The 27,500-nt window shown below is 42.3% G+C and overlaps 1 protein-coding gene across 2 annotated transcripts in view; it reads right to left on the bottom strand.

Moving 5' to 3' along the window:
* Positions 1–2,470: 2,470 nt before the first annotated feature.
* Positions 2,471–27,500, bottom strand: part of caskb (calcium/calmodulin-dependent serine protein kinase b) — a 126,974-nt gene continuing 101,944 nt past the window's right edge. For both annotated transcript variants that reach the window (XM_079841666.1, XM_079841665.1), the window contains 5 exons: positions 26,202–26,282; positions 15,059–15,139; positions 12,646–12,848; positions 12,490–12,573; positions 2,471–3,287 (listed from right to left, as the gene is read on the bottom strand). In XM_079841666.1, coding sequence (XP_079697792.1) covers positions 3,111–3,287; positions 12,490–12,573; positions 12,646–12,848; positions 15,059–15,139; positions 26,202–26,282 — 626 coding nt within the window. In that variant the 3' untranslated portion in view covers positions 2,471–3,110. The remainder of the gene's footprint in view (positions 3,288–12,489; positions 12,574–12,645; positions 12,849–15,058; positions 15,140–26,201; positions 26,283–27,500) is intronic.

The raw sequence follows: 27,500 nt of genomic DNA, 5'->3' as shown, positions 1-27,500 counted from the left end.
TCACGAAGGACCAGTGGAGAACCGGCCACAGGGTCACGGAGGACCAGTGGAGAACCGGCCACAGGGTCACGGAGGACCAGTGGAGAACCGGCCACAGGGTCATGGAGGACCAGTGGAGAACCGGCCACAGGGTCATGGAGGACCAGTGGAGAACCGGCCACAGGGTCATGAAGGACCAGTGGAGAACCGGCCACAGGGTCATGGAGGACCAGTGGAGAACCGGCCACAGGGTCATGAAGGACCAGTGGAGAACCGGCCACAGGGTCATGGAGGACCAGTGGAGAACCGGCCACAGGGTCATGGAGGACCAGTGGAGAACCGGCCACAGGGTCATGAAGGACCAGTGGAGAACCGGCCACAGGGTCATGGAGGACCAGTGGAGAACCGGCCACAGGGTCATGGAGGACCAGTGGAGAACCGGCCACAGGGTCACGGAGGACCAGTGGAGAACCGGCCACAGGGTCACGAAGGACCAGTGGAGAACCGGCCACAGGGTCACGGAGGACCAGTGGAGAACCGGCCACAGGGTCACGGAGGACCAGTGGAGAACCGGCCACAGGGTCACGGAGGACCAGTGGAGAACCGGCCACAGGGTCATGGAGGACCAGTGGAGAACCGGCCACAGGGTCATGGAGGACCAGTGGAGAACCGGCCACAGGGTCATGAAGGACCAGTGGAGAACCGGCCACAGGGTCACGGAGGACCAGTGGAGAACCGGCCACAGGGTCACGGAGGACCAGTGGAGAACCGGCCACAGGGTCACGGAGGACCAGTGGAGAACCGGCCACAGGGTCACGGAGGACCAGTGGAGAACCGGCCACAGGGTCATGGAGGACCAGTGGAGAACCGGCCACAGGGTCATGGAGGACCAGTGGAGAACCGGCCACAGGGTCATGAAGGACCAGTGGAGAACCGGCCACAGGGTCATGAAGAACCAGTGGAGAACCGGCCACAGGGTCATGGAGGACCAGTGGAGAACCGGCCACAGGGTCATGGAGGACCAGTGGAGAACCGGCCACAGGGTCATGAAGGACCAGTGGAGAACCGGCCACAGGGTCATGAAGAACCAGTGGAGAACCGGCCACAGGGTCATGGAGGACCAGTGGAGAACCGGCCACAGGGTCATGGAGGACCAGTGGAGAACCGGCCACAGGGTCATGAAGAACCAGTGGAGAACCGGCCACAGGGTCATGGAGGACCAGTGGAGAACCGGCCACAGGGTCATGAAGAACCAGTGGAGAACCGGCCACAGGGTCATGGAGGACCAGTGGAGAACCGGCCACAGGGTCATGAAGGACCAGTGGAGAACCGGCCACAGGGTCATGAAGGACCAGTGGAGAACCGGCCACAGGGTCATGAAGGACCAGTGGAGAACCGGCCACAGGGTCATGAAGAACCAGTGGAGAACCGGCCACAGGGTCATGGAGGACCAGTGGAGAACCGGCCACAGGGTCATGGAGGACCAGTGGAGAACCGGCCACAGGGTCATGAAGGACCAGTGGAGAACCGGCCACAGGGTCATGAAGAACCAGTGGAGAACCGGCCACAGGGTCATGGAGGACCAGTGGAGAACCGGCCACAGGGTCATGGAGGACCAGTGGAGAACCGGCCACAGGGTCATGAAGAACCAGTGGAGAACCGGCCACAGGGTCATGGAGGACCAGTGGAGAACCGGCCACAGGGTCATGAAGAACCAGTGGAGAACCGGCCACAGGGTCATGGAGGACCAGTGGAGAACCGGCCACAGGGTCATGAAGGACCAGTGGAGAACCGGCCACAGGGTCACGGAGGACCAGTGGAGAACCGGCCACAGGGTCATGAAGAACCAGTGGAGAACCGGCCACAGGGTCATGGAGGACCAGTGGAGAACCGGCCACAGGGTCATGGAGGACCAGTGGAGAACCGGCCACAGGGTCATGGAGGACCAGTGGAGAACCGGCCACAGGGTCATGGAGGACCAGTGGAGAACCGGCCACAGGGTCATGGAGGACCAGTGGAGAACCGGCCACAGGGTCATGGAGGACCAGTGGAGAACCGGCCACAGGGTCACGGAGGACCAGTGGAGAACCGGCCACAGGGTCATGGAGGACCAGTGGAGAACCGGCCACAGGGTCATGAAGGACCAGTGGAGAACCGGCCACAGGGTCATGAAGGACCAGTGGAGAACCGGCCACAGGGTCATGGGCGGCTCATTGATGCCCGTGTGGTCCAATCAAACAGACGAGCTACTGGAGCTCAAACTGCTGGCGTCGACTCGGCTTCCGAATTCCCCGGATCTCAATCCAATCGAGCGTCTGTGGGATGAGCTGAACAAACAAATCCAATCCACCTCGCAGGACGTAAAGGATCTGCTGCTAACATCTTGGTGCCAGATACCACAGCAGGGGGGTCATAATGTTATGCCTGATCGGTGTATGTGTTGTGAGACATCATGTGATGTGCAATCATCATCACTGACAGAAACGACATGCATGATTTCAAAAGCAATTTACTTTTCCAACACATGAAAGGAAACAGATTTAAAAAAACATTGTTTCGTCATTTGCAGAGGAATTTACAGGCGCTGTGAAATGAAGAGTTCACACAGTCTGTTGAGTGGTTTATGCACACACTACTTCATTTCAACCGCACAAGGTACGCACCATTGAAACATTTACACACAATTAAATCCTCTGGGGTTCTCGGAGTAAAACAATAATACTCTTAAGACAGCACATTTTCCAAAGGGATCGATCTAGGAATGGATATTTTCCTCCACAAGAAATCAAATCCAGGACATTTACAAACACGTCACATGACAAGGGAAGAGTCCATTCGGAGTCAGACGGACACATCTAGAGGAAGAGCCGGCCGTGTGTGTGTGTGTGTGTGTGTGCTTATACACCGGCAGTGGGCGGAGTCACGCAGCCACGCCCACAGACCGCCTGTGCTCATCATTGCTCGTACATTTAAAAAGAAAACCGTATAAAATGTCATCAACCCCCTCGGCATTAGTACAGGACCATATCTATGACTTATATATTCATATTTATAGATATTTATATATGTATAGATATATACAACAGTACTGTGGTAGTCCATCGTGTGTGTGTGTGTGTGTGTGTGTGTGGCTAGTACACCCAGGACACGGGCACCCACTGGGCGGTGCTGCACACCAGCTCGATGGCCTCCTCCAGCAGGCGGATGGTGTCGTCGATCTCGTTGTTGATGATGGTCTGGTCGAAGTAATGGGCGTAGGAGCGCTGGAGCGCCTCAGACTCCTTCTGCAGCCGCTGGAGAGACTCGTCCTGCGGGTCACATGACACGGTCAGTGCGGAGAACACACACACACACACACACGGCTCATGACACGGTCAGTGCGGAGAACACACACACACACACACACACACACACACACACACACACGGCTCATGACACGGTCAGTGCGGAGAACACACACACACACACACACGGCTCATGACACGGTCAGTGCGGAGAACACACACACACACACACACACACACACACACACACACGGCTCATGACACGGTCAGTGCGGAGAACACACACACACACACACACACGGCTCATGACACCGGTCAGTCCGGAGAACACACACATACACACACACACACACGGCTCATGACACGGTCAGTGCGGAGATCACACACACACACACACACACACACGGCTCATGACACGGTCAGTCCGGAGAACACACACACACACACACACACACATACACACACACACACACGGCTCATGACACCGGTCAGTCCAGAGAACACACACACACACACACACACACACACACACACACACACATACACACACACGGCTCATGACACCGGTCAGTCCGGAGAACACACACATACACACACACACACACACGGCTCATGACACGGTCAGTGCGGAGAACACACACACACACACACACACACACGGCTCATGACACGGTCAGTCCGGAGAACACACACACACACACACACACACATACACACACACACACACGGCTCATGACACCGGTCAGTCCGGAGAACACACACATACACACACACACACACACACACGGCTCATGACACGGTCAGTGCGGAGAACACACACACACACACACACACACACGGCTCATGACACCGGTCAGTCCGGAGAACACACACACACACACACACACACATACACACACACACACACACACACGGCTCATGACACCGGTCAGTCCAGAGAACACACACACACACACACACACACACGGCTCATGACACGGTCAGTGCGGAGAACACACACACACACATCTCACACACACACACACACATACACACACACGGCTCATGACACCGGTCAGTCCGGAGAACACACACACACACATCTCACACACACACACACACACACACACGGCTCATGACACCGGTCAGTCCGGAGAACACACACACACACACACACACGCGGCTCATGACACGGTCAGTGCGGAGAACACACACACACACACACACACACACACACACACGGCTCATGACACCGGTCAGTCCAGAGAACACACACACACACACACACACGCGGCTCATGACACCGGTCAGTCCGGAGAACACACACACACACACACACACGCGGCTCATGACACGGTCAGTGCGGAGAACACACACACATACACACACACACACACACACACGGCTCATGACACCGGTCAGTCCAGAGAACACACACACACACACACACACACACGGCTCATGACACGGTCAGTGCGGAGAACACACACACACACACACATACACACACACGGCTCATGACACCGGTCAGTCCGGAGAACACACACACACACACACACACACGGCTCATGACACCGGTCAGTCCGGAGAACACACACACACACACACACACACGGCTCATGACACCGGTCAGTCCGGAGAACACACACACACACATCTCACACACACACACACACACACACACGGCTCATGACACCGGTCAGTCCGGAGAACACACACACACACACACACACGCGGCTCATGACACTGGTCAGTCCGGAGAACACACACACACACACACACACACACACACCTCACAAGCAGCTTTACAGTGTTAAACAGGAAAATAATGCAGCATAATTTTATTCAGCCATTCTGGAGAAAACTGTCATCAGTTCATTTCAATTCTCATACAGTGACAGTGTGGGCTTTAGATCAGTAATTTACTTTATATTGTTAATTTAGTTTAATAATTAGATTTATTTGGATATTTAGTTGAAACATGTAGTGTCCCCAACTGAGCAACATTAGCCACGTTTACATGTGCACTTTTTTGTCATTCTGATTAAAATCATTCCTATTGAAGGATTGGCTGGACTGTTGACATGAGCGTTCTCTAAACCCATCTGCTGTTCATGTGCTGACTTTCAGTCGGGATCATTTTGTGACACACAGTTTGTCTGCCGCATCAGATTCGTTACGTATCGTGGATCAATAATTCTGTGTTGGTAATTTATATATTTATTTATTTTTCTGTGGGTGGACATGCAGTAGTTTAACCTAATTTATGTCCTATACAATGGCTATTTCAACAATGCATGCGGAATCAAAATGAATTCAACTCATTTATTTTGAAAAACACAAAATTAACAATAAAATGCACCCAAATTATTAATAAAAACATACGGTGAAACATGAATGAAGCATTCAAGACCTGCTCTGCATCATTAATAGAACTAAACATAGATATTTATATTTATAGACTGTGGGTAATGTTACTTAACCAGTTTGAAGCAGTTGTTAAATTTATTTTTTATAGCTAAGTTAACTAACGAGAAACAGAGCAGCTTGAATGTTCCCCGTTGCCATGGCAACTCTCAACGGCCACCAGGACTTCTACAGTTTTTTATAAAAGCTATTTATTATTTGTTGTAAAGTGTAAGAATCACTTCAGAAAAATGTATTCTTGTGTCAGGCGCAGTTGAAGCCTCAGACAAACTCTGTCCAGATGAGATGCTGTAGCCAGGCTATGACTGTCATTATTCCATCATCATGTTCATAACACGTTACGAAATAAAAAGTTTAATACCTCAGAAAAATGAGCTTTCCTCTCTTGTCAACATTAGGCTGGTGTGAGCGCTGTATATCAGCCACAGACAGACGTACACTCACAGTTCTCAGATCAGGTCGTTTATATGGTGGATTGTTTCGTTTGATCGCTTCATGAAAAGGTTGATCTCAAACCATCACACTTTCATTCGCTTTGGCCATTTTTATTCAGATTGAGGTGTTTATATGGAGTATTTTTATTCTGATTGAGGTGTTTATATGGAGTATTTTTATTCGGATTGAGGTGTTTATATGGAGTATTTTTATTCGGATTGAGGTGTTTATATGGAGTATTTTTATTCTGATTGAGGTGTTTATATGGAGTATTTTTATTCTGATTGAGGTGTTTATATGGAGTATTTTTATTCCGATTGAGGTGTTTATATGGAGTATTTTTATTCGGATTGAGGTGTTTATATGGAGTATTTTTATTCTGATTGAGGTGTTTATATGGAGTATTTTTATTCGGATTGAGGTGTTTATATGGAGTATTTTTATTCCGATTGAGGTGTTTATATGGAGTATTTTTATTCCGATTGAGGTGTTTATATGGAGTATTTTTATTCTGATTGAGGTGTTTATATGGAGTATTTTTATTCTGATTGAGGTGTTTATATGGAGTATTTTTATTCCGATTGAGGTGTTTATATGGAGTATTTTTATTCCCGATTGAGGTGTTTATATGGAGTATTTTTATTCGGATTGAGGTGTTTATATGGAGTATTTTTATTCTGATTGAGGTGTTTATATGGAGTATTTTTATTCAGATTGAGGTGTTTATATGGAGTATTTTTATCCCGATTGAGGTGTTTATATGGAGTATTTTTATTCCGATTGAGGTGTTTATATGGAGTATTTTTATTCTGATTGAGGTGTTTATATGGAGTATTTTTATTCCGATTGAGGTGTTTATATGGAGTATTTTTATTCTGATTGAGGTGTTTATATGGAGTATTTTTATTCGGATTGAGGTGTTTATATGGAGTATTTTTATTCCGATTGAGGTGTTTATATGGAGTATTTTTATTCTGATTGAGGTGTTTATATGGAGTATTTTTATTCCGATTGAGGTGTTTATATGGAGTATTTTTATTCCGATTGAGGTGTTTATATGGAGTATTTTTATTCCGATTGAGGTGTTTATATGGAGTATTTTTATTCTGATTGAGGTGTTTATATGGAGTATTTTTATTCTGATTGAGGTGTTTATATGGAGTATTTTTATTCGGATTGAGGTGTTTATATGGAGTATTTTTATTCTGATTGAGGTGTTTATATGGAGTATTTTTATTCTGATTGAGGTGTTTATATGGAGTATTTTTATTCCGATTGAGGTGTTTATATGGAGTATTTTTATTCCGATTGAGGTGTTTATATGGAGTATTTTTATTCTGATTGAGGTGTTTATATGGAGTATTTTTATTCTGATTGAGGTGTTTATATGGAGTATTTTTATTCGGATTGAGGTGTTTTTATGGAGTATTTTTATTCTGATTGAGGTGTTTATATGGAGTATTTTTATTCCGATTGAGGTGTTTATATGGAGTATTTTTATTCTGATTGAGGTGTTTATATGGAGTATTTTTATTCCGATTGAGGTGTTTATATGGAGTATTTTTATTCCGATTGAGGTGTTTATATGGAGTATTTTTATTCCGATTGAGGTGTTTATATGGAGTATTTTTATTCTGATTGAGGTGTTTATATGGAGTATTTTTATTCCGATTGAGGTGTTTATATGGAGTATTTTTATTCTGATTGAGGTGTTTATATGGAGTATTTTTATTCCGATTGAGGTGTTTATATGGAGTATTTTTATTCTGATTGAGGTGTTTATATGGAGTATTTTTATTCCGATTGAGGTGTTTATATGGAGTATTTTTATTCTGATTGAGGTGTTTATATGGAGTATTTTTATTCCGATTGAGGTGTTTATATGGAGTATTTTTATTCCGATTGAGGTGTTTATATGGAGTATTTTTATTCCGATTGAGGTGTTTATATGGAGTATTTTTATTCCGATTGAGGTGTTTATATGGAGTATTTTTATTCCGATTGAGGTGTTTATATGGAGTATTTTTATTCCGATTGAGGTGTTTATATGGAGTATTTTTATTCCGATTGAGGTGTTTATATGGAGTATTTTTATTCGGATTGAGGTGTTTATATGGAGTATTTTTATTCCGATTGAGGTGTTTATATGGAGTATTTTTATTCCGATTGAGGTGTTTATATGGAGTATTTTTATTCCGATTGAGGTGTTTATATGGAGTATTTTTATTCTGATTGAGGTGTTTATATGGAGTATTTTTATTCGGATTGAGGTGTTTATATGGAGTATTTTTATTCCGATTGAGGTGTTTATATGGAGTATTTTTATTCTGATTGAGGTGTTTATATGGAGTATTTTTATTCCGATTGAGGTGTTTATATGGAGTATTTTTATTCTGATTGAGGTGTTTATATGGAGTATTTTTATTCCGATTGAGGTGTTTATATGGAGTATTTTTATTCCGATTGAGGTGTTTATATGGAGTATTTTTATTCCGATTGAGGTGTTTATATGGAGTATTTTTATTCGGATTGAGGTGTTTATATGGAGTATTTTTATTCCGATTGAGGTGTTTATATGGAGTATTTTTATTCCGATTGAGGTGTTTATATGGAGTATTTTTATTCCGATTGAGGTGTTTATATGGAGTATTTTTATTCCGATTGAGGTGTTTATATGGAGTATTTTTATTCCGATTGAGGTGTTTATATGGAGTATTTTTATTCCGATTGAGGTGTTTATATGGAGTATTTTTATTCCGATTGAGGTGTTTATATGGAGTATTTTTATTCCGATTGAGGTGTTTATATGGAGTATTTTTATTCCGATTGAGGTGTTTATATGGAGTATTTTTATTCCGATTGAGGTGTTTATACGGAGTATTTTTATTCGGATTGAGGTGTTTATATGGAGTATTTTTATTCCGATTGAGGTGTTTATACGGAGTATTTTTATTCCGATTGAGGTGTTTATATGGAGTATTTTTATTCTGATTGAGGTGTTTATATGGAGTATTTTTATTCTGATTGAGGTGTTTATATGGAGTATTTTTATTCCGATTGAGGTGTTTATATGGAGTATTTTTATTCCGATTGAGGTGTTTATACGGATTATTTTTATTCCGATTGAGGTGTTTATATGGAGTATTTTTATTCTGATTGAGGTGTTTATATGGAGTATTTTTATTCCGATTGAGGTGTTTATATGGAGTATTTTTATTCCGATTGAGGTGTTTATATGGAGTATTTTTATTCCGATTGAGGTGTTTATATGGAGTATTTTTATTCTGATTGAGGTGTTTATATGGAGTATTTTTATTCCGATTGAGGTGTTTATATGGAGTATTTTTATTCCGATTGAGGTGTTTATATGGAGTATTTTTATTCCGATTGAGGTGTTTATATGGAGTATTTTTATTCGGATTGAGGTGTTTATATGGAGTATTTTTATTCCGATTGAGGTGTTTATATGGAGTATTTTTATCCCGATTGAGGTGTTTATATGGAGTATTTTTATTCGGATTGAGGTGTTTATATGGAGTATTTTTATTCCGATTGAGGTGTTTATATGGAGTATTTTTATTCCGATTGAGGTGTTTATATGGAGTATTTTTATTCCGATTGAGGTGTTTATATGGAGTATTTTTATCCCGATTGAGGTGTTTATTCGGAGTATTTTTATTCCGATTGAGGTGTTTATATGGAGTATTTTTATTCCGATTGAGGTGTTTATATGGAGTATTTTTATTCCGATTGAGGTGTTTATATGGAGTATTTTTATTCCGATTGAGGTGTTTATATGGAGTATTTTTATTCCGATTGAGGTGTTTATATGGAGTATTTTTATTCCGATTGAGGTGTTTGTATGGAGTATTTTTATTCTGATTGAGGTGTTTATATGGAGTATTTTTATTCCGATTGAGGTGTTTATATGGAGTATTTTTATTCCGATTGAGGTGTTTATATGGAGTATTTTTATTCTGATTGAGGTGTTTATATGGAGTATTTTTATTCCGATTGAGGTGTTTATATGGAGTATTTTTATTCGGATTGAGGTGTTTATATGGAGCATTTTTATTCCGATTGAGGTGTTTATATGGAGTATTTTTATCCCGATTGAGGTGTTTATACGGAGTATTTTTATTCCGATTGAGGTGTTTATATGGAGTATTTTTATTCCGATTGAGGTGTTTATATGGAGTATTTTTATTCCGATTGAGGTGTTTATATGGAGTATTTTTATTCCGATTGAGGTGTTTATATGGAGTATTTTTATTCCGATTGAGGTGTTTATATGGAGTATTTTTATTCCGATTGAGGTGTTTATATGGAGTATTTTTATTCCGATTGAGGTGTTTATATGGAGTATTTTTATTCCGATTGAGGTGTTTATATGGAGTATTTTTATTCTGATTGAGGTGTTTATATGGAGTATTTTTATTCCGATTGAGGTGTTTATATGGAGTATTTTTATTCTGATTGAGGTGTTTATATGGAGTATTTTTATTCTGATTGAGGTGTTTATATGGAGTATTTTTATTCCGATTGAGGTGTTTATATGGAGTATTTTTATTCGGATTGAGGTGTTTATGTGGAGTATTTTTATTCTGATTGAGGTGTTTATATGGAGTATTTTTATTCCGATTTAGGTGTTTATATGGAGTATTTTTATTCCGATTGAGGTGTTTATATGGAGTATTTTTATTCTGATTGAGGTGTTTATATGGAGTATTTTTATTCCGATTGAGGTGTTTATATGGAGTATTTTTATTCCGATTGAGGTGTTTATATGGAGTATTTTTATTCTGATTGAGGTGTTTATATGGAGTATTTTTATTCTGATTGAGGTGTTTATATGGAGTATTTTATCCCGATTGAGGTGTTTATATGGAGTATTTTTATTCCGATTGAGGTGTTTATATGGAGTATTTTTATTCCGATTGAGGTGTTTATATGGAGTATTTTTATTCTGATTGAGGTGTTTATATGGAGTATTTTTATTCCGATTGAGGTGTTTATATGGAGTATTTTTATCCCGATTGAGGTGTTTATATGGAGTATTTTTATCCCGATTGAGGTGTTTATATGGAGTATTTTTATTCCGATTGAGGTGTTTATATGGAGTATTTTTATCCCGATTGAGGTGTTTATATGGAGTATTTTTATTCCGATTGAGGTGTTTATATGGAGTATTTTTATCCCGATTGAGGTGTTTATATGGAGTATTTTTATTCTGATTGAGGTGTTTATATGGAGTATTTTTATTCCGATTGAGGTGTTTATATGGAGTATTTTTATTCCGATTGAGGTGTTTATATGGAGCATTTTTATTCTGATTGAGGTGTTTATATGGAGTATTTTTATCCCGATTGAGGTGTTTATATGGAGTATTTTTATCCCGATTGAGGTGTTTATATGGAGTATTTTTATTCCGATTGAGGTGTTTATATGGAGTATTTTTATCCCGATTGAGGTGTTTATATGGAGTATTTTTATTCCGATTGAGGTGTTTATATGGAGTATTTTTATCCCGATTGAGGTGTTTATATGGAGTATTTTTATTCTGATTGAGGTGTTTATATGGAGTATTTTTATTCTGATTGAGGTGTTTATATGGAGTATTTTTATTCTGATTGAGGTGTTTATATGGAGCATTTTTATTCGGATTGGACTTTTAAACCGATTACAGCGCTCCATGTAAACGCACCTTGTGGCAAGGAAACCAAAACCCCATCAACCCCCCCGTCATGTTAGCTTTAGCGCTGACTCGCTCATCTCTCCTTTAACGCCGGGCTTATGTGCAATTCTCACATTTATCAGTGAATCTAACACTGATTAAATATGGGGAACACATCTGTAAAGCGATTATCAGCCGATCTCTATTCACAGCAGAACTGAAGCTGAAACTATCTAAACTATCTATAACACAAATCACGTGATCTACCGCTAACACGCTTGAGCGCGCCACTCCAGGACAGAAGCTCCATGTGACCCTCCTGCGTCTACACACACACACACACTGACTGATCAACACTGATCTGTGTGTGTGCGCGTCATCATGGAGAGCGGCTGTCATGGGGCGGCTGAGCTGACACGCGTGTGTTTACTCACGGGCAGTTTCCTGCTCCATCGAGGGAGCTGAGCGCAGACATGGAGACAGTCAGTCACACACTGAACACACACACACACTCACACACACACACACACTCACTCACTCACTCACTCACACACACACTCACACTCACTCACTGAACTCACTCACTCACACACTCACTCACTCACTCACACACACACTCACTCACACACACACACACACTCACACACACACACACACACACACACACACACTCACACTCAGCGAGACGTGTGGGCGGAGTGCAGCGCTCACCTCAGTCATAGCGGGAGTGATGGTCGGCGCCGCAATGAACACGACGTAAGGCGCAAACTCAGCCGTCCGCAAAACCTTCAGCGCCTGTGAACACAACGCAAGCTCGTCAGAAGCGCTCTCAGGATCCGGGGCCGCGGGCGGATCCAGCCCCTGTACCTGCGGCTCCACGTCCAGGATGGCCACCATGCCCAGCTCGTGGATCTGCCGGATGGTCTCCAGCCGCGTGCCGTACATGGCGTCCTCGTGGCTGCCGTACTCCAGGTAATCGTTGTTGGAGATGTCCTGCATCATCTGGTCATGTGACACGAAGAAGTAGTTCTTCCCGTTCTCCTCGTCCTTCTTCGGAGGCCGGGTCGTGTCTGTTGGGGAGAGAGCGAGGGTCAGTGGGACAGGACAGGGTTCCCGCTCTTTTCAGAAACCATTTTCCAGGACTATATTTTCACTTTTACTACGGCGGGAATAAAAGACAAGGATCATGCCAAATATTGCTTTCTAAATCATGCCAAATATTGCTTTCTAAATCATGCCAAATATTGCTTTCTAAATCATGCCAAATATTGCTTTCTAAATCATGCCAAATATTGCTTTCTAAATCATGCCAAATATTGCTTTCTAAATCATGCCAAATATTGCTTTCTAAATCATGCCAAATATTGCTTTCTAAATCATGCCAAATATTGCTTTCTAAATCATGCCAAATATTGCTTTCTAAGTCTTTAAAAGCCATCCAGTTTATCGCCATTACTTAAATCCAGCATTTTTCAACATGAGCTCTTAATCATACATTATGACTATGGAAGCTTGTTTACTCCACAGAATAGAAAGAAAAGGTCATTGTGACTCATCTCGCTATTCTGACTCTCTCGCAATTGCGAGTTTACATATTTGTGATATAAACGCGAAAATTGTTGCAATTTTTTTTCCTCAGAATTGGACTTTATAACTTGCAATTGCAGTTTAGATCTCACAATTCTGAGAAAAGAAGTCAGAAGTGCAAGATATAAACTCGCAACTGCGCAAAAAAGTCAATTATGAAGAAAAGACTTGCGAGTTTATTTCATGCAATTCTGACTTTATAACACACAAATGTGATTTTATATCAAAATGATGTGATTAGTTAGCAGCTTATGAGTTAACATTCACTGCATACATTTGAGCAGTTATAGCATTAGCTATTAAACATCATTATTCAAATACTCACACACATCAAACTCAGCATTCCTGAACATGTGCTTCTGCAGCTAGCGCTAATTGTTTGGGCCAGCGATAAACTCTTTATACTCGGCTAAAGAAATAACTTTTTTAAAGAGCACCTGTTATGGCATTTAAAATGTTCCAAATATTGTTTTAGAAGTCCCCAACAACAGTTATGCATGCATGCAATGACAAAAAAGACTTTAGTTTTCTTATAATATGCATTTATTTTGACCTGTTTTGACAGCGATTCTCAAATGATTGACTTTTCAAAACCCCGCCTTTACGTGCCGCTAATCTGCGCTGATTGGTCCGATGACCCAGTCAGTTGTGATTGGTAGAGTCTGTGCAGATATTTTCGGAAACGGAACGCCCATCAAAGTCTGATAGTGACAGTAATTTGTTAATGTGTCAGGAGTTATGAATATGAAAACTGCGTCGGTGCCGTTTGATTGTAATATGAGCCTCAGCTGCTCTCATTCATAAACTCCTCTATTCTCATCACGAAGACTCGCGACAAATCAACATCACTCAGGGCTTTCAGTTCAAAAGTGTGCAGATGAGGAGAAATATTGATAGATTCTCATATGTCTGTGTCTAACTTCTACACAGAGGAATATTTATTATTCAATACTTCCTCAAAATGCGCAGATGTAGCCTAATCATGAGCGATTGAGTCTCTTGTGTTGTTTTCAGCTCATCCTGGCAGCCAGAGGGCGCTCTGTGCACATGTAGTCCATATACAGACAGATGAAGAAGAACCATGTGCCATAATAGAAGTCCATAATAAAAGCTTCCTGAGATCGCAAAACATGCAAATAGAGACATTTGAAGACTAATAAACACACAATCGCGATGATGTATGGTTAGTCTTCAAATGCTCATCCTTGGGCAGATGAGAAGTTTGCTTTTGAGTCTCACTTCAGAACACAGCGTCTCGTGGCCATGATGTTTTCACGGCTTCTTGGAGCAATAAGTGGGCGCATCGTATTCAAATAACTTGACAAGTTGACGTCATCTAGTCAGAGAAAAAGCTTCGGTCTTCTAACGATTCTTAAAAATGACTCAGAGTCGACTCTTACTTTTGAAAGAAAATAACTATATATCCGGTCATATTTCAAACTATGCAGGATGTTTTTGTTCACTTAGATCTATGTTACACACTACATGAAAGGTACATTTCAAAATTCCATGATAGGTGCTCTTTAAAAGAATTTTCCCAGACAACAACAAGATTTTCCAGGACATTTTATATTTTCTCTAATTTTCCATGTGTTTTCCAGGACTGGAAAATTTGTCATCAATTTTCCAGGACGAGTGGGAACCCTGCAGGAGGTCATGTGGGTCAAAGGTCACATGACGGAGCGTCTCTTACGTGGGATGGGATAGGCGAATCTGTCGGGATGTTTGGCGATGAGCGTGTTCTTGATGTGCCTCCGGCCGACTCCATGAGCGCCTGCGGACACACATGATCTCTCAACACTCAAAACATCCTTAAACATGTTCTGAACACTTCACTGTGACGGTTAACTAGTGTTTTAGTCAAGACCACCTAAACCAAGACCAGACCAGCACTCCTTAAATTCATCTAAAAGATCCACATCTACTGTCTGAGAAATGTCTTATATTTAATGAATAAATACATTTAGAATAGTGAGACACTATAGCGCTGTGACCAATCAAATCACTAACAATAAAACTCATGGCACAGAAGTTGCATCTGAATAAAGCTGAGCGTTACTCTTGAGTGTTCTCTGAGTGTTACTCTTGAGTGTTCTCTGAGTGTTACTCTTGAGTGTTCTCTGAGTGTTACTCTTGAGTGTTCTCTGAGCGTTACTCTTGAGTGTTCTCTGAGCGTTACTCTTGAGTGTTCTCTGAGCGTTACTCTTGAGTGTTCTCTGAGCGTTACTCTTGAGTGTTCTCTGAGTGTTACTCTTGAGTGTTCTCTGAGTGTTACTCTAGTGTTCTCTGAGTGTTACTCTTGAGTGTTCTCTGAGTGTTACTCTAGTGTTCTCTGAGTGTTACTCTTGAGTGTTCTCTGAGTGTTACTCTTGAGTGTTCTCTGAGTGTTACTCTTGAGTGTTCTCTGAGTGTTACTCTTGAGTGTTCTCTGAGTGTTACTCTTGAGTGTTCTCTGAGTGTTACTCTTGAGTGTTCTCTGAGTGTTACTCTAGAGTGTTCTCTGAGTGTTACTCTTGAGTGTTCTCTGAGGGTTACTCTTGAATGTTCTCTGAGTGTTACTCTTGAGTGTTCTCTGAGTGTTACTCTTGAGTGTTCTCTGAGTGTTACTCTTGAGTGTTCTCTGAGCGTTACTCTTGAGTGTTCTCTGAGTGTTACTCTTGAGTGTTCTCTGAGCGTTACTCTTGAGTGTTCTCTGAGCGTTACTCTTGAGTGTTCTCTGAGCGTTACTCTTGAGTGTTCTCTGAGCGTTACTCTTGAGTGTTCTCTGAGTGTTACTCTTGAGTGTTCTCTGAGTGTTACTCTAGTGTTCTCTGAGTGTTACTCTTGAGTGTTCTCTGAGTGTTACTCTTGAGTGTTTTCTGAGCGTTACTCTTGAGTGTTCTCTGAGTGTTACTCTTGAGTGTTCTCTGAGCGTTACTCTTGAGTGTTCTCTGAGTGTTACTCTTGAGTGTTCTCTGAGTGTTACTCTTGAGTGTTCTCTGAGCGTTACTCTTGAGTGTTCTCTGAGCGTTACTCTTGAGTGTTCTCTGAGTGTTACTCTTGAGTGTTCTCTGAGTGTTACTCTTGAGTGTTCTCTGAGCGTTACTCTTGAGTGTTCTCTGAGCGTTACTCTTGAGTGTTCTCTGAGTGTTACTCTTGAGTGTTCTCTGAGCGTTACTCTTGAGTGTTCTCTGAGTGTTACTCTTGAGTGTTCTCTGAGTGTTACTCTTGAGTGTTCTCTGAGTGTTACTCTTGAGTGTTCTCTGAGTGTTACTCTTGAGTGTTCTCTGAGTGTTACTCTTGAGTGTTCTCTGAGTGTTACTCTTGAGTGTTCTCTGAGTGTTACTCTTGAGTGTTCTCTGAGTGTTACTCTTGATGTTCTCTGAGTGTTACTCTTGATGTTCTCTGAGTGTTACTCTTGAGTGTTCTCTGAGTGTTACTCTTGAGTGTTCTCTGAGTGTTACTCTTGAGTGTTCTCTGAGTGTTACTCTTGAGTGTTCTCTGAGCGTTACTCTTGAGTGTTCTCTGAGCGTTACTGTTGAGTGTTCTCTGAGCGTTACTCTTGAGTGTTCTCTGAGCGTTACTCTTGAGTGTTCTCTGAGTGTTACTCTTGAGTGTTCTCTGAGCGTTACTCTTGAGTGTTCTCTGAGTGTTACTCTTGAGTGTTCTCTGAGTGTTACTCTTGAGTGTTCTCTGAGTGTTACTCTAGAGTGTTCTCTGAGTGTTACTCTTGAGTGTTCTCTGAGTGTTACTCTTGAGTGTTCTCTGAGCGTTACTCTTGAGTGTTCTCTGAGCGTTACTCTTGAGTGTTCTCTGAGTGTTACTCTTGAGTGTTCTCTGAGTGTTACTCTTGAGTGTTCTCTGAGTGTTACTCTTGAGTGTTCTCTGAGTGTTACTCTTGAGTGTTCTCTGAGTGTTACTCTTGAGTGTTCTCTGAGTGTTACTCTTGAGTGTTCTCTGAGTGTTACTCTTGAGTGTTCTCTGAGTGTTACTCTTGAGTGTTCTCTGAGTGTTACTCTTGAGTGTTCTCTGAGTGTTACTCTTGAGTGTTCTCTGAGTGTTACTCTTGAGTGTTCTCTGAGTGTTACTCTTGAGTGTTCTCTGAGCGTTACTCTTGAATGTTCTCTGAGTGTTACTCTTGAGTGTTCTCTGAGTGTTACTCTTGAGTGTTCTCTGAGTGTTACTCTTGAGTGTTCTCTGAGCGTTACTCTTGATGTTCTCTGAGTGTTACTCTTGAGTGTTCTCTGAGCGTTACTCTTGAGTGTTCTCTGAGCGTTACTCTTGAATGTTCTCTGAGTGTTACTCTTGAGTGTTCTCTGAGTGTTACTCTTGAGTGTTCTCTGAGTGTTACTCTTGAGTGTTCTCTGAGTGTTACTCTTGATGTTCTCTGAGTGTTACTCTTGAGTGTTCTCTGAGCGTTACTCTTGAGTGTTCTCTGAGCGTTACTCTTGAGTGTTCTCTGAGTGTTACTCTTGAGTGTTCTCTGAGTGTTACTCTTGAGTGTTCTCTGAGTGTTACTCTTGAGTGTTCTCTGAGTGTTACTCTTGAGTGTTCTCTGAGTGTTACTCTTGAGTGTTCTCTGAGTGTTACTCTTGAGTGTTCTCTGAGTGTTACTCTTGAGTGTTCTCTGAGCGTTACTCTTGAGTGTTCTCTGAGCGTTACTCTTGAGTGTTCTCTGAGCGTTACTCTTGAGTGTTCTCTGAGTGTTACTCTTGAGTGTTCTCTGAGCGTTACTCTTGAGTGTTCTCTGAGCGTTACTCTTGAGTGTTCTCTGAGTGTTACTCTTGAGTGTTCTCTGAGTGTTACTCTTGAGTGTTCTCTGAGTGTTACTCTTGAGTGTTCTCTGAGTGTTACTCTTGAGTGTTCTCTGAGTGTTACTCTTGAGTGTTCTCTGAGTGTTACTCTTGAGTGTTCTCTGAGTGTTACTCTTGAGTGTTCTCTGAGTGTTACTCTTGAGTGTTCTCTGAGTGTTACTCTTGATGTTCTCTGAGCGTTACTCTTGAGTGTTCTCTGAGCGTTACTGTTGAGTGTTCTCTGAGCGTTACTCTTGAGTGTTCTCTGAGCGTTACTCTTGAGTGTTCTCTGAGTGTTACTCTTGAGTGTTCTCTGAGTGTTACTCTTGAGTGTTCTCTGAGTGTTACTCTTGAGTGTTCTCTGAGTGTTACTCTTGAGTGTTCTCTGAGTGTTACTCTTGAGTGTTCTCTGAGTGTTACTCTTGAGTGTTCTCTGAGTGTTACTCTTGAGTGTTCTCTGAGTGTTACTCTTGAGTGTTCTCTGAGTGTTACTCTTGAGTGTTCTCTGAGTGTTACTCTTGAGTGTTCTCTGAGTGTTACTCTTGAGTGTTCTCTGAGTGTTACTCTTGAGTGTTCTCTGAGTGTTACTCTTGATGTTCTCTGAGTGTTACTCTTGAGTGTTCTCTGAGCGTTACTCTTGAGTGTTCTCTGAGCGTTACTCTTGAGTGTTCTCTGAGTGTTACTCTTGAGTGTTCTCTGAGTGTTACTCTTGAGTGTTCTCTGAGTGTTACTCTTGAGTGTTCTCTGAGTGTTACTCTTGAGTGTTACTCTTGAGTGTTCTCTGAGTGTTACTCTTGAGGGTTCTCTGAGCGTTACTCTTGAGTGTTCTCTGAGTGTTACTCTTGAGTGTTCTCTGAGTGTTACTCTTGAGTGTTCTCTGAGGGTTACTCTTGATGTTCTCTGAGTGTTACTCTTGAGTGTTACTCTTGAGTGTTCCTCTTGAGTGTTCTCTGAGTGTTACTCTTGAGTGTTCTCTGAGTGTTACTCTTGAGTGTTCTCTGAGTGTTACTCTTGAGTGTTCTCTGAGTGTTACTCTTGAGTGTTCTCTGAGTGTTACTCTTGAGTGTTCTCTTGAGTGTTACTCTTGAGTGTTCTCTGAGTGTTACTCTTGAGTGTTCTCTGAGTGTTCTCTGAGTGTTCTCTGAGTGTTACTCTTGAGTGTTACTCTTGAGTGTTCCTCTTGAGTGTTCTCTGAGTGTTACTCTTGAGTGTTCTCTGAGTGTTACTCTTGAGTGTTCTCTGAGTGTTACTCTTGAGTGTTCTCTGAGTGTTACTCTTGAGTGTTCTCTGAGTGTTACTCTTGAGTGTTCTCTGAGTGTTACTCTTGAGTGTTCTCTGAGTGTTACTCTTGAGTGTTCTCTTGAGTGTTACTCTTGAGTGTTCTCTGAGCGTTACTCTTGAGTGTTCTCTGAGCGTTACTCTTGAGTGTTCTCTGAGTGTTACTCTTGAGTGTTCTCTGAGTGTTACTCTAGAGTGTTCTCTGAGTGTTACTCTTGAGTGTTCTCTGAGCGTTACTCTTGAGTGTTCTCTGAGTGTTACTCTTGAGTGTTCTCTGAGAATTACTCTTGAGTGTTCTCTGAGCGTTACTCTTGAGTGTTCTCTGAGCGTTACTCTTGAGTGTTCTCTGAGTGTTACTCTTGAGTGTTCTCTGAGCGTTACTCTTGAGTGTTCTCTGAGTGTTACTCTTGAGTGTTCTCTGAGTGTTACTCTTGAGTGTTCTCTGAGCGTTACTCTTGAGTGTTCTCTGAGCGTTACTCTTGAGTGTTCTCTGAGCGTTACTCTTGAGTGTTCTCTGAGCGTTACTCTTGAGTGTTCTCTGAGTGTTACTCTTGAGTGTTCTCTGAGTGTTACTCTAGTGTTCTCTGAGTGTTACTCTTGAGTGTTCTCTGAGTGTTACTCTTGAGTGTTTTCTGAGCGTTACTCTTGAGTGTTCTCTGAGTGTTACTCTTGAGTGTTCTCTGAGCGTTACTCTTGAGTGTTCTCTGAGTGTTACTCTTGAGTGTTCTCTGAGTGTTACTCTTGAGTGTTCTCTGAGCGTTACTCTTGAGTGTTCTCTGAGCGTTACTCTTGAGTGTTCTCTGAGCGTTACTCTTGAGTGTTCTCTGAGTGTTACTCTTGAGTGTTCTCTGAGCGTTACTCTTGAGTGTTCTCTGAGCGTTACTCTTGAGTGTTCTCTGAGTGTTACTCTTGAGTGTTCTCTGAGCGTTACTCTTGAGTGTTCTCTGAGTGTTACTCTTGAGTGTTCTCTGAGTGTTACTCTTGAGTGTTCTCTGAGTGTTACTCTTGAGTGTTCTCTGAGTGTTACTCTTGAGTGTTCTCTGAGTGTTACTCTTGAGTGTTCTCTGAGTGTTACTCTTGAGTGTTCTCTGAGTGTTACTCTTGAGTGTTCTCTGAGTGTTACTCTTGAGTGTTCTCTGAGTGTTACTCTTGAGTGTTCTCTGAGTGTTACTCTTGATGTTCTCTGAGTGTTACTCTTGAGTGTTCTCTGAGTGTTACTCTTGAGTGTTCTCTGAGTGTTACTCTTGAGTGTTCTCTGAGTGTTACTCTTGAGTGTTCTCTGAGCGTTACTCTTGAGTGTTCTCTGAGCGTTACTGTTGAGTGTTCTCTGAGCGTTACTCTTGAGTGTTCTCTGAGTGTTACTCTTGAGTGTTCTCTGAGTGTTACTCTTGAGTGTTCTCTGAGTGTTACTCTTGAGTGTTCTCTGAGTGTTACTCTTGAGTGTTCTCTGAGTGTTACTCTTGAGTGTTCTCTGAGTGTTACTCTTGAGTGTTCTCTGAGTGTTACTCTTGAGTGTTCTCTGAGTGTTACTCTTGAGTGTTCTCTGAGTGTTACTCTTGAGTGTTCTCTGAGTGTTACTCTTGAGTGTTCTCTGAGTGTTACTCTTGAGTGTTCTCTGAGTGTTACTCTTGAGTGTTCTCTGAGTGTTACTCTTGAGTGTTCTCTGAGCGTTACTCTTGAATGTTCTCTGAGTGTTACTCTTGAGTGTTCTCTGAGTGTTACTCTTGAGTGTTCTCTGAGTGTTACTCTTGAGTGTTCTCTGAGCGTTACTCTTGATGTTCTCTGAGTGTTACTCTTGAGTGTTCTCTGAGCGTTACTCTTGAGTGTTCTCTGAGCGTTACTCTTGAATGTTCTCTGAGTGTTACTCTTGAGTGTTCTCTGAGTGTTACTCTTGAGTGTTCTCTGAGTGTTACTCTTGAGTGTTCTCTGAGTGTTACTCTTGATGTTCTCTGAGTGTTACTCTTGAGTGTTCTCTGAGCGTTACTCTTGAGTGTTCTCTGAGCGTTACTCTTGAGTGTTCTCTGAGTGTTACTCTTGAGTGTTCTCTGAGTGTTACTCTTGAGTGTTCTCTGAGTGTTACTCTTGAGTGTTCTCTGAGTGTTACTCTTGAGTGTTCTCTGAGTGTTACTCTTGAGTGTTCTCTGAGTGTTACTCTTGAGTGTTCTCTGAGTGTTACTCTTGAGTGTTCTCTGAGCGTTACTCTTGAGTGTTCTCTGAGCGTTACTCTTGAGTGTTCTCTGAGTGTTACTCTTGAGTGTTCTCTGAGTGTTACTCTTGAGTGTTCTCTGAGTGTTACTCTTGAGTGTTCTCTGAGTGTTACTCTTGAGTGTTCTCTGAGTGTTACTCTTGAGTGTTCTCTTGAGTGTTACTCTTGAGTGTTCTCTGAGTGTTACTCTTGAGTGTTCTCTGAGTGTTCTCTGAGTGTTCTCTGAGTGTTACTCTTGAGTGTTACTCTTGAGTGTTCCTCTTGAGTGTTCTCTGAGTGTTACTCTTGAGTGTTCTCTGAGTGTTACTCTTGAGTGTTCTCTGAGTGTTACTCTTGAGTGTTCTCTGAGTGTTACTCTTGAGTGTTCTCTGAGTGTTACTCTTGAGTGTTCTCTTGAGTGTTACTCTTGAGTGTTCTCTGAGCGTTACTCTTGAGTGTTCTCTGAGCGTTACTCTTGAGTGTTCTCTGAGTGTTACTCTTGAGTGTTCTCTGAGTGTTACTCTAGAGTGTTCTCTGAGTGTTACTCTTGAGTGTTCTCTGAGCGTTACTCTTGAGTGTTCTCTGAGTGTTACTCTTGAGTGTTCTCTGAGAATTACTCTTGAGTGTTCTCTGAGCGTTACTCTTGAGTGTTCTCTGAGCGTTACTCTTGAGTGTTCTCTGAGTGTTACTCTTGAGTGTTCTCTGAGTGTTACTCTTGAGTGTTCTCTGAGTGTTACTCTTGAGTGTTCTCTTGAGTGTTACTCTTGAGTGTTCTCTGAGTGTTACTCTTGAGTGTTCTCTGAGTGTTCTCTGAGTGTTCTCTGAGTGTTACTCTTGAGTGTTACTCTTGAGTGTTCCTCTTGAGTGTTCTCTGAGTGTTACTCTTGAGTGTTCTCTGAGTGTTACTCTTGAGTGTTCTCTGAGTGTTACTCTTGAGTGTTCTCTGAGTGTTACTCTTGAGTGTTCTCTGAGTGTTACTCTTGAGTGTTCTCTTGAGTGTTACTCTTGAGTGTTCTCTGAGCGTTACTCTTGAGTGTTCTCTGAGCGTTACTCTTGAGTGTTCTCTGAGTGTTACTCTTGAGTGTTCTCTGAGTGTTACTCTAGAGTGTTCTCTGAGTGTTACTCTTGAGTGTTCTCTGAGCGTTACTCTTGAGTGTTCTCTGAGTGTTACTCTTGAGTGTTCTCTGAGAATTACTCTTGAGTGTTCTCTGAGCGTTACTCTTGAGTGTTCTCTGAGCGTTACTCTTGAGTGTTCTCTGAGTGTTACTCTTGAGTGTTCTCTGAGCGTTACTCTTGAGTGTTCTCTGAGTGTTACTCTTGAGTGTTCTCTGAGTGTTACTCTTGAGTGTTCTCTGAGTGTTACTCTTGAGTGTTCTCTGAGTGTTACTCTTGAGTGTTCTCTGAGCGTTACTCTTGAGTGTTCTCTGAGTGTTACTCTTGAGTGTTCTCTGAGTGTTACTCTTGAGTGTTCTCTGAGTGTTACTCTTGAGTGTTCTCTGAGTGTTACTCTTGAGTGTTCTCTGAGTGTTACTCTTGAGTGTTCTCTGAGTGTTACTCTTGAGTGTTCTCTGAGTGTTACTCTTGAGTGTTCTCTGAGCGTTACTCTTGAGTGTTCTCTGAGTGTTACTCTTGAGTGTTCTCTGAGTGTTAATCTTGAGTGTTCTGAGTGTTACTCTTGAGTGTTCTCTGAGCGTTACTCTTGAGTGTTCTCTGAGCGTTACTCTTGAGTGTTCTCTGAGTGTTACTCTTGAGTGTTCTCTGAGTGTTAATCTTGAGTGTTCTCTGAGTGTTACTCTTGAGTGTTCTCTGAGTGTTAATCTTGAGTGTTCTCTGAGTGTTACTCTTGAGTGTTCTCTGAGCGTTACTCTTGAGTGTTCTCTGAGTGTTACTCTTGAGTGTTCTCTGAGCGTTACTCTTGAGTGTTCTCTGAGTGTTACTCTTGAGTGTTCTCTGAGTGTTACTCTTGAGTGTTCTCTGAGCGTTACTCTTGAGTGTTCTCTGAGCGTTACTCTTGAGTGTTCTCTGAGCGTTACTCTTGAGTGTTCTCTGAGTGTTACTCTTGAGTGTTCTCTGAGTGTTACTCTTGAGTGTTCTCTGAGTGTTACTCTTGAGTGTTCTCTGAGTGTTACTCTTGAGTGTTCTCTGAGTGTTACTCTTGAGTGTTCTCTGAGTGTTACTCTTGAGTGTTCTCTGAGTGTTACTCTTGAGTGTTCTCTGAGCGTTACTCTTGAGTGTTCTCTGAGTGTTACTCTTGAGTGTTCTCTGAGTGTTACTCTTGAGTGTTCTCTGAGTGTTACTCTTGAGTGTTCTCTGAGTGTTACTCTTGAGTGTTCTCTGAGCGTTTCTCTTGAGTGTTCTCTGAGTGTTACTCTTGAGTGTTCTCTGAGTGTTACTCTTGAGTGTTCTCTGAGTGTTTCTCTTGAGTGTTCTCTGAGTGTTACTCTTGAGTGTTCTCTGAGCGTTACTCTTGAGTGTTCTCTGAGTGTTACTCTTGAGTGTTCTCTGAGCGTTACTCTTGAGTGTTCTCTGAGCGTTACTCTTGAGTGTTCTCTGAGTGTTACTCTTGAGTGTTCTCTGAGTGTTACTCTTGAGTGTTCTCTGAGCGTTACTCTTGAGTGTTCTTTGAGTGTTACTCTTGAGTGTTCTCTGAGTGTTACTCTTGAATGTTCTCTGAGCGTTACTCTTGAGTGTTCTCTGAGTGTTACTCTTGAATGTTCTCTGAGCGTTACTCTTGAGTGTTCTCTGAGTGTTACTCTTGAGTGTTCTCTGAGTGTTACTCTTGAGTGTTCTCTGAGCGTTACTCTTGAGTGTTCTCTGAGCGTTACTCTTGAGTGTTCTCTGAGTGTTACTCTTGAGTGTTCTCTGAGTGTTACTCTTGAGTGTTCTCTGAGTGTTACTCTTGAGTGTTCTCTGAGTGTTACTCTTGAGTGTTACTCTTGAGTGTTCTCTGAGTGTTACTCTTGAGGGTTCTCTGAGCGTTACTCTTGAGTGTTCTCTGAGTGTTACTCTTGAGTGTTCTCTGAGTGTTACTCTTGAGTGTTCTCTGAGGGTTACTCTTGATGTTCTCTGAGTGTTACTCTTGAGTGTTACTCTTGAGTGTTCCTCTTGAGTGTTCTCTGAGTGTTACTCTTGAGTGTTCTCTGAGTGTTACTCTTGAGTGTTCTCTGAGTGTTACTCTTGAGTGTTCTCTGAGTGTTACTCTTGAGTGTTCTCTTGAGTGTTACTCTTGAGTGTTCTCTGAGTGTTACTCTTGAGTGTTCTCTGAGTGTTCTCTGAGTGTTCTCTGAGTGTTACTCTTGAGTGTTACTCTTGAGTGTTCCTCTTGAGTGTTCTCTGAGTGTTACTCTTGAGTGTTCTCTGAGTGTTACTCTTGAGTGTTCTCTGAGTGTTACTCTTGAGTGTTCTCTGAGTGTTACTCTTGAGTGTTCTCTGAGTGTTACTCTTGAGTGTTCTCTTGAGTGTTACTCTTGAGTGTTCTCTGAGTGTTACTCTTGAGTGTTCTCTGAGTGTTACTCTTGAGTGTTCTCTGAGTGTTACTCTTGAGTGTTCTCTTGAGTGTTACTCTTGAGTGTTCTCTGAGCGTTACTCTTGAGTGTTCTCTGAGTGTTACTCTTGAGTGTTCTCTGAGTGTTACTCTAGAGTGTTCTCTGAGTGTTACTCTTGAGTGTTCTCTGAGCGTTACTCTTGAGTGTTCTCTGAGTGTTACTCTTGAGTGTTCTCTGAGAATTACTCTTGAGTGTTCTCTGAGTGTTACTCTTGAGTGTTCTCTGAGCGTTACTCTTGAGTGTTCTCTGAGCGTTACTCTTGAGTGTTCTCTGAGTGTTACTCTTGAGTGTTCTCTGAGTGTTACTCTTGAGTGTTCTCTGAGTGTTACTCTTGAGTGTTCTCTGAGCGTTACTCTTGAGTGTTCTCTGAGTGTTACTCTTGAGTGTTCTCTGAGTGTTACTCTTGAGTGTTCTCTGAGCGTTACTCTTGAGTGTTCTCTGAGTGTTACTCTTGAGTGTTCTCTGAGTGTTACTCTTGAGTGTTCTCTGAGTGTTACTCTTGAGTGTTCTCTGAGTGTTACTCTTGAGTGTTCTCTGAGTGTTACTCTTGAGTGTTCTCTGAGCGTTACTCTTGAGTGTTCTCTGAGTGTTACTCTTGAGTGTTCTCTGAGTGTTACTCTTGAGTGTTCTCTGAGTGTTACTCTTGAGTGTTCTCTGAGCGTTACTCTTGAGTGTTCTCTGAGTGTTACTCTTGAGTGTTCTCTGAGTGTTACTCTTGAGTGTTCTCTGAGTGTTACTCTTGAGTGTTCTCTGAGCGTTACTCTTGAGTGTTCTCTGAGTGTTACTCTTGAGTGTTCTCTGAGTGTTACTCTTGAGTGTTCTCTGAGCGTTACTTAAGCGTTACTCTGAGAACGTTCCCGGTTAGCTGGATATATTGATCTGAATAACGACACTATTGTCATCACTAGAGCTGATTTACACATTAAACTGATCTGATCTGAATTCTGACTCTATTGTCTCAGCAGAATCTGAATGCGTCTCATATCTGAAGTGTGTGTCGTTGGTTCTGTCTGTACTGTATAAAGCGCTGTAGGAATAAAGCTTCAGATCTCTTACCCAGCAGCACCAGTGTTTTCCTCTTGAATGCGGGCAGCTTCACCACCTCTTCATACGTCACCAGATCTAGTTGGTCAAAGACTGGAGGAAAGAGAGAGAGGGTCAGCGAGTGAGTGATGCGTATGGACACAGGAAATGATGTCAATGATGAGACATGCTGAGATGAATTCTGGGTTTGCTTTAAATCATCTTTTAATGAAACAAATGTTGCGTGAGAATGAGATTCTGTCCTCATTTACTCAGTTTATCAGAATGCTCATGCTGCTCTTTTACAACAAAACCTGATGGAATACAGCGCAGCACATCCTGTGTGTGTGTGTGTGTGTGTGTGTGTGTGTGTGTGTGTGTGTGTGTGTGTGTGTGTGTGTGCTCATGCGTGTTCAGAGCGAGTGAATGATGAGCAGTGATGGAGAGCTACTGCTGTGAAGGCTGGAACACACCACACCACATCTGCACATCTGGATGTTCTGCGGCAGATGTTTTGAGCTGATTTATGATCAGTCATAGGTCAGTCCATTAGCGTGTGACTAGCATGTGACTAGCGTGTGACTAGCGTGTTCAGATGTCGTGCGGTGTCTTCCAGCGTGTCATTCTGCAGTCCGTCCACACTGACATTACACAGGAAGTGGCTGAAGCTCCACCGCAACACAACACTGTCAATCACATCCACTGACTCCACAAACACACACTCATGTCATCACTCGCTGACAAACAACAAAACAACAAAACAACAAAACACAGCCGCCGTTCGACACTTCGGAAGACAAGAAGCAAAAGATGATCCACACGATTAGTTACTTACATGCGGGGGGGCCATTAAGGGAAGACAGCGTGTAAAATGGACAGGGGTCAGTTAAACACACATTACAGTACAACACAACTGACACACACACACACACACACGCGTGTACGAGCCATCCAGCTCCACACGCCACTCAACAGTATGACATCATCATCATCAGAGAAATCAGCACAAAAACAGGCATTAGATCACATTATTATTCTCTCACAGGAAGCGACTGAAGCTCCATGGCAACACCTGTCAATCACATCCACTGACTTCAACAACACTCATTTCATTACGATCAGCCACTCATATTCACTCATAATACCATAATCCTGTAAATATGGCTATTCTGATTTAACCCTTACTGTGTCTTTATACTTTTTAATATGTTTATTATTTACTGTTGTTATTATTATTGTGTGTTTTGTTGCTTGCACACTTGCTTCCTTCTGATTCTGATCATTTGTTATTGTTAATATATAATATTAATAATGTATGCACACACACTATAT

Source organism: Gobio gobio (assembly GCF_949357685.1).
Source record: "Gobio gobio genome assembly, chromosome: 17".
Taxonomy (NCBI): Eukaryota; Metazoa; Chordata; class Actinopteri; order Cypriniformes; family Gobionidae; genus Gobio; species Gobio gobio.
Note: the sequence above shows the minus strand (reverse complement) of the source record. Positions and strands in the feature narration are given on the sequence as shown.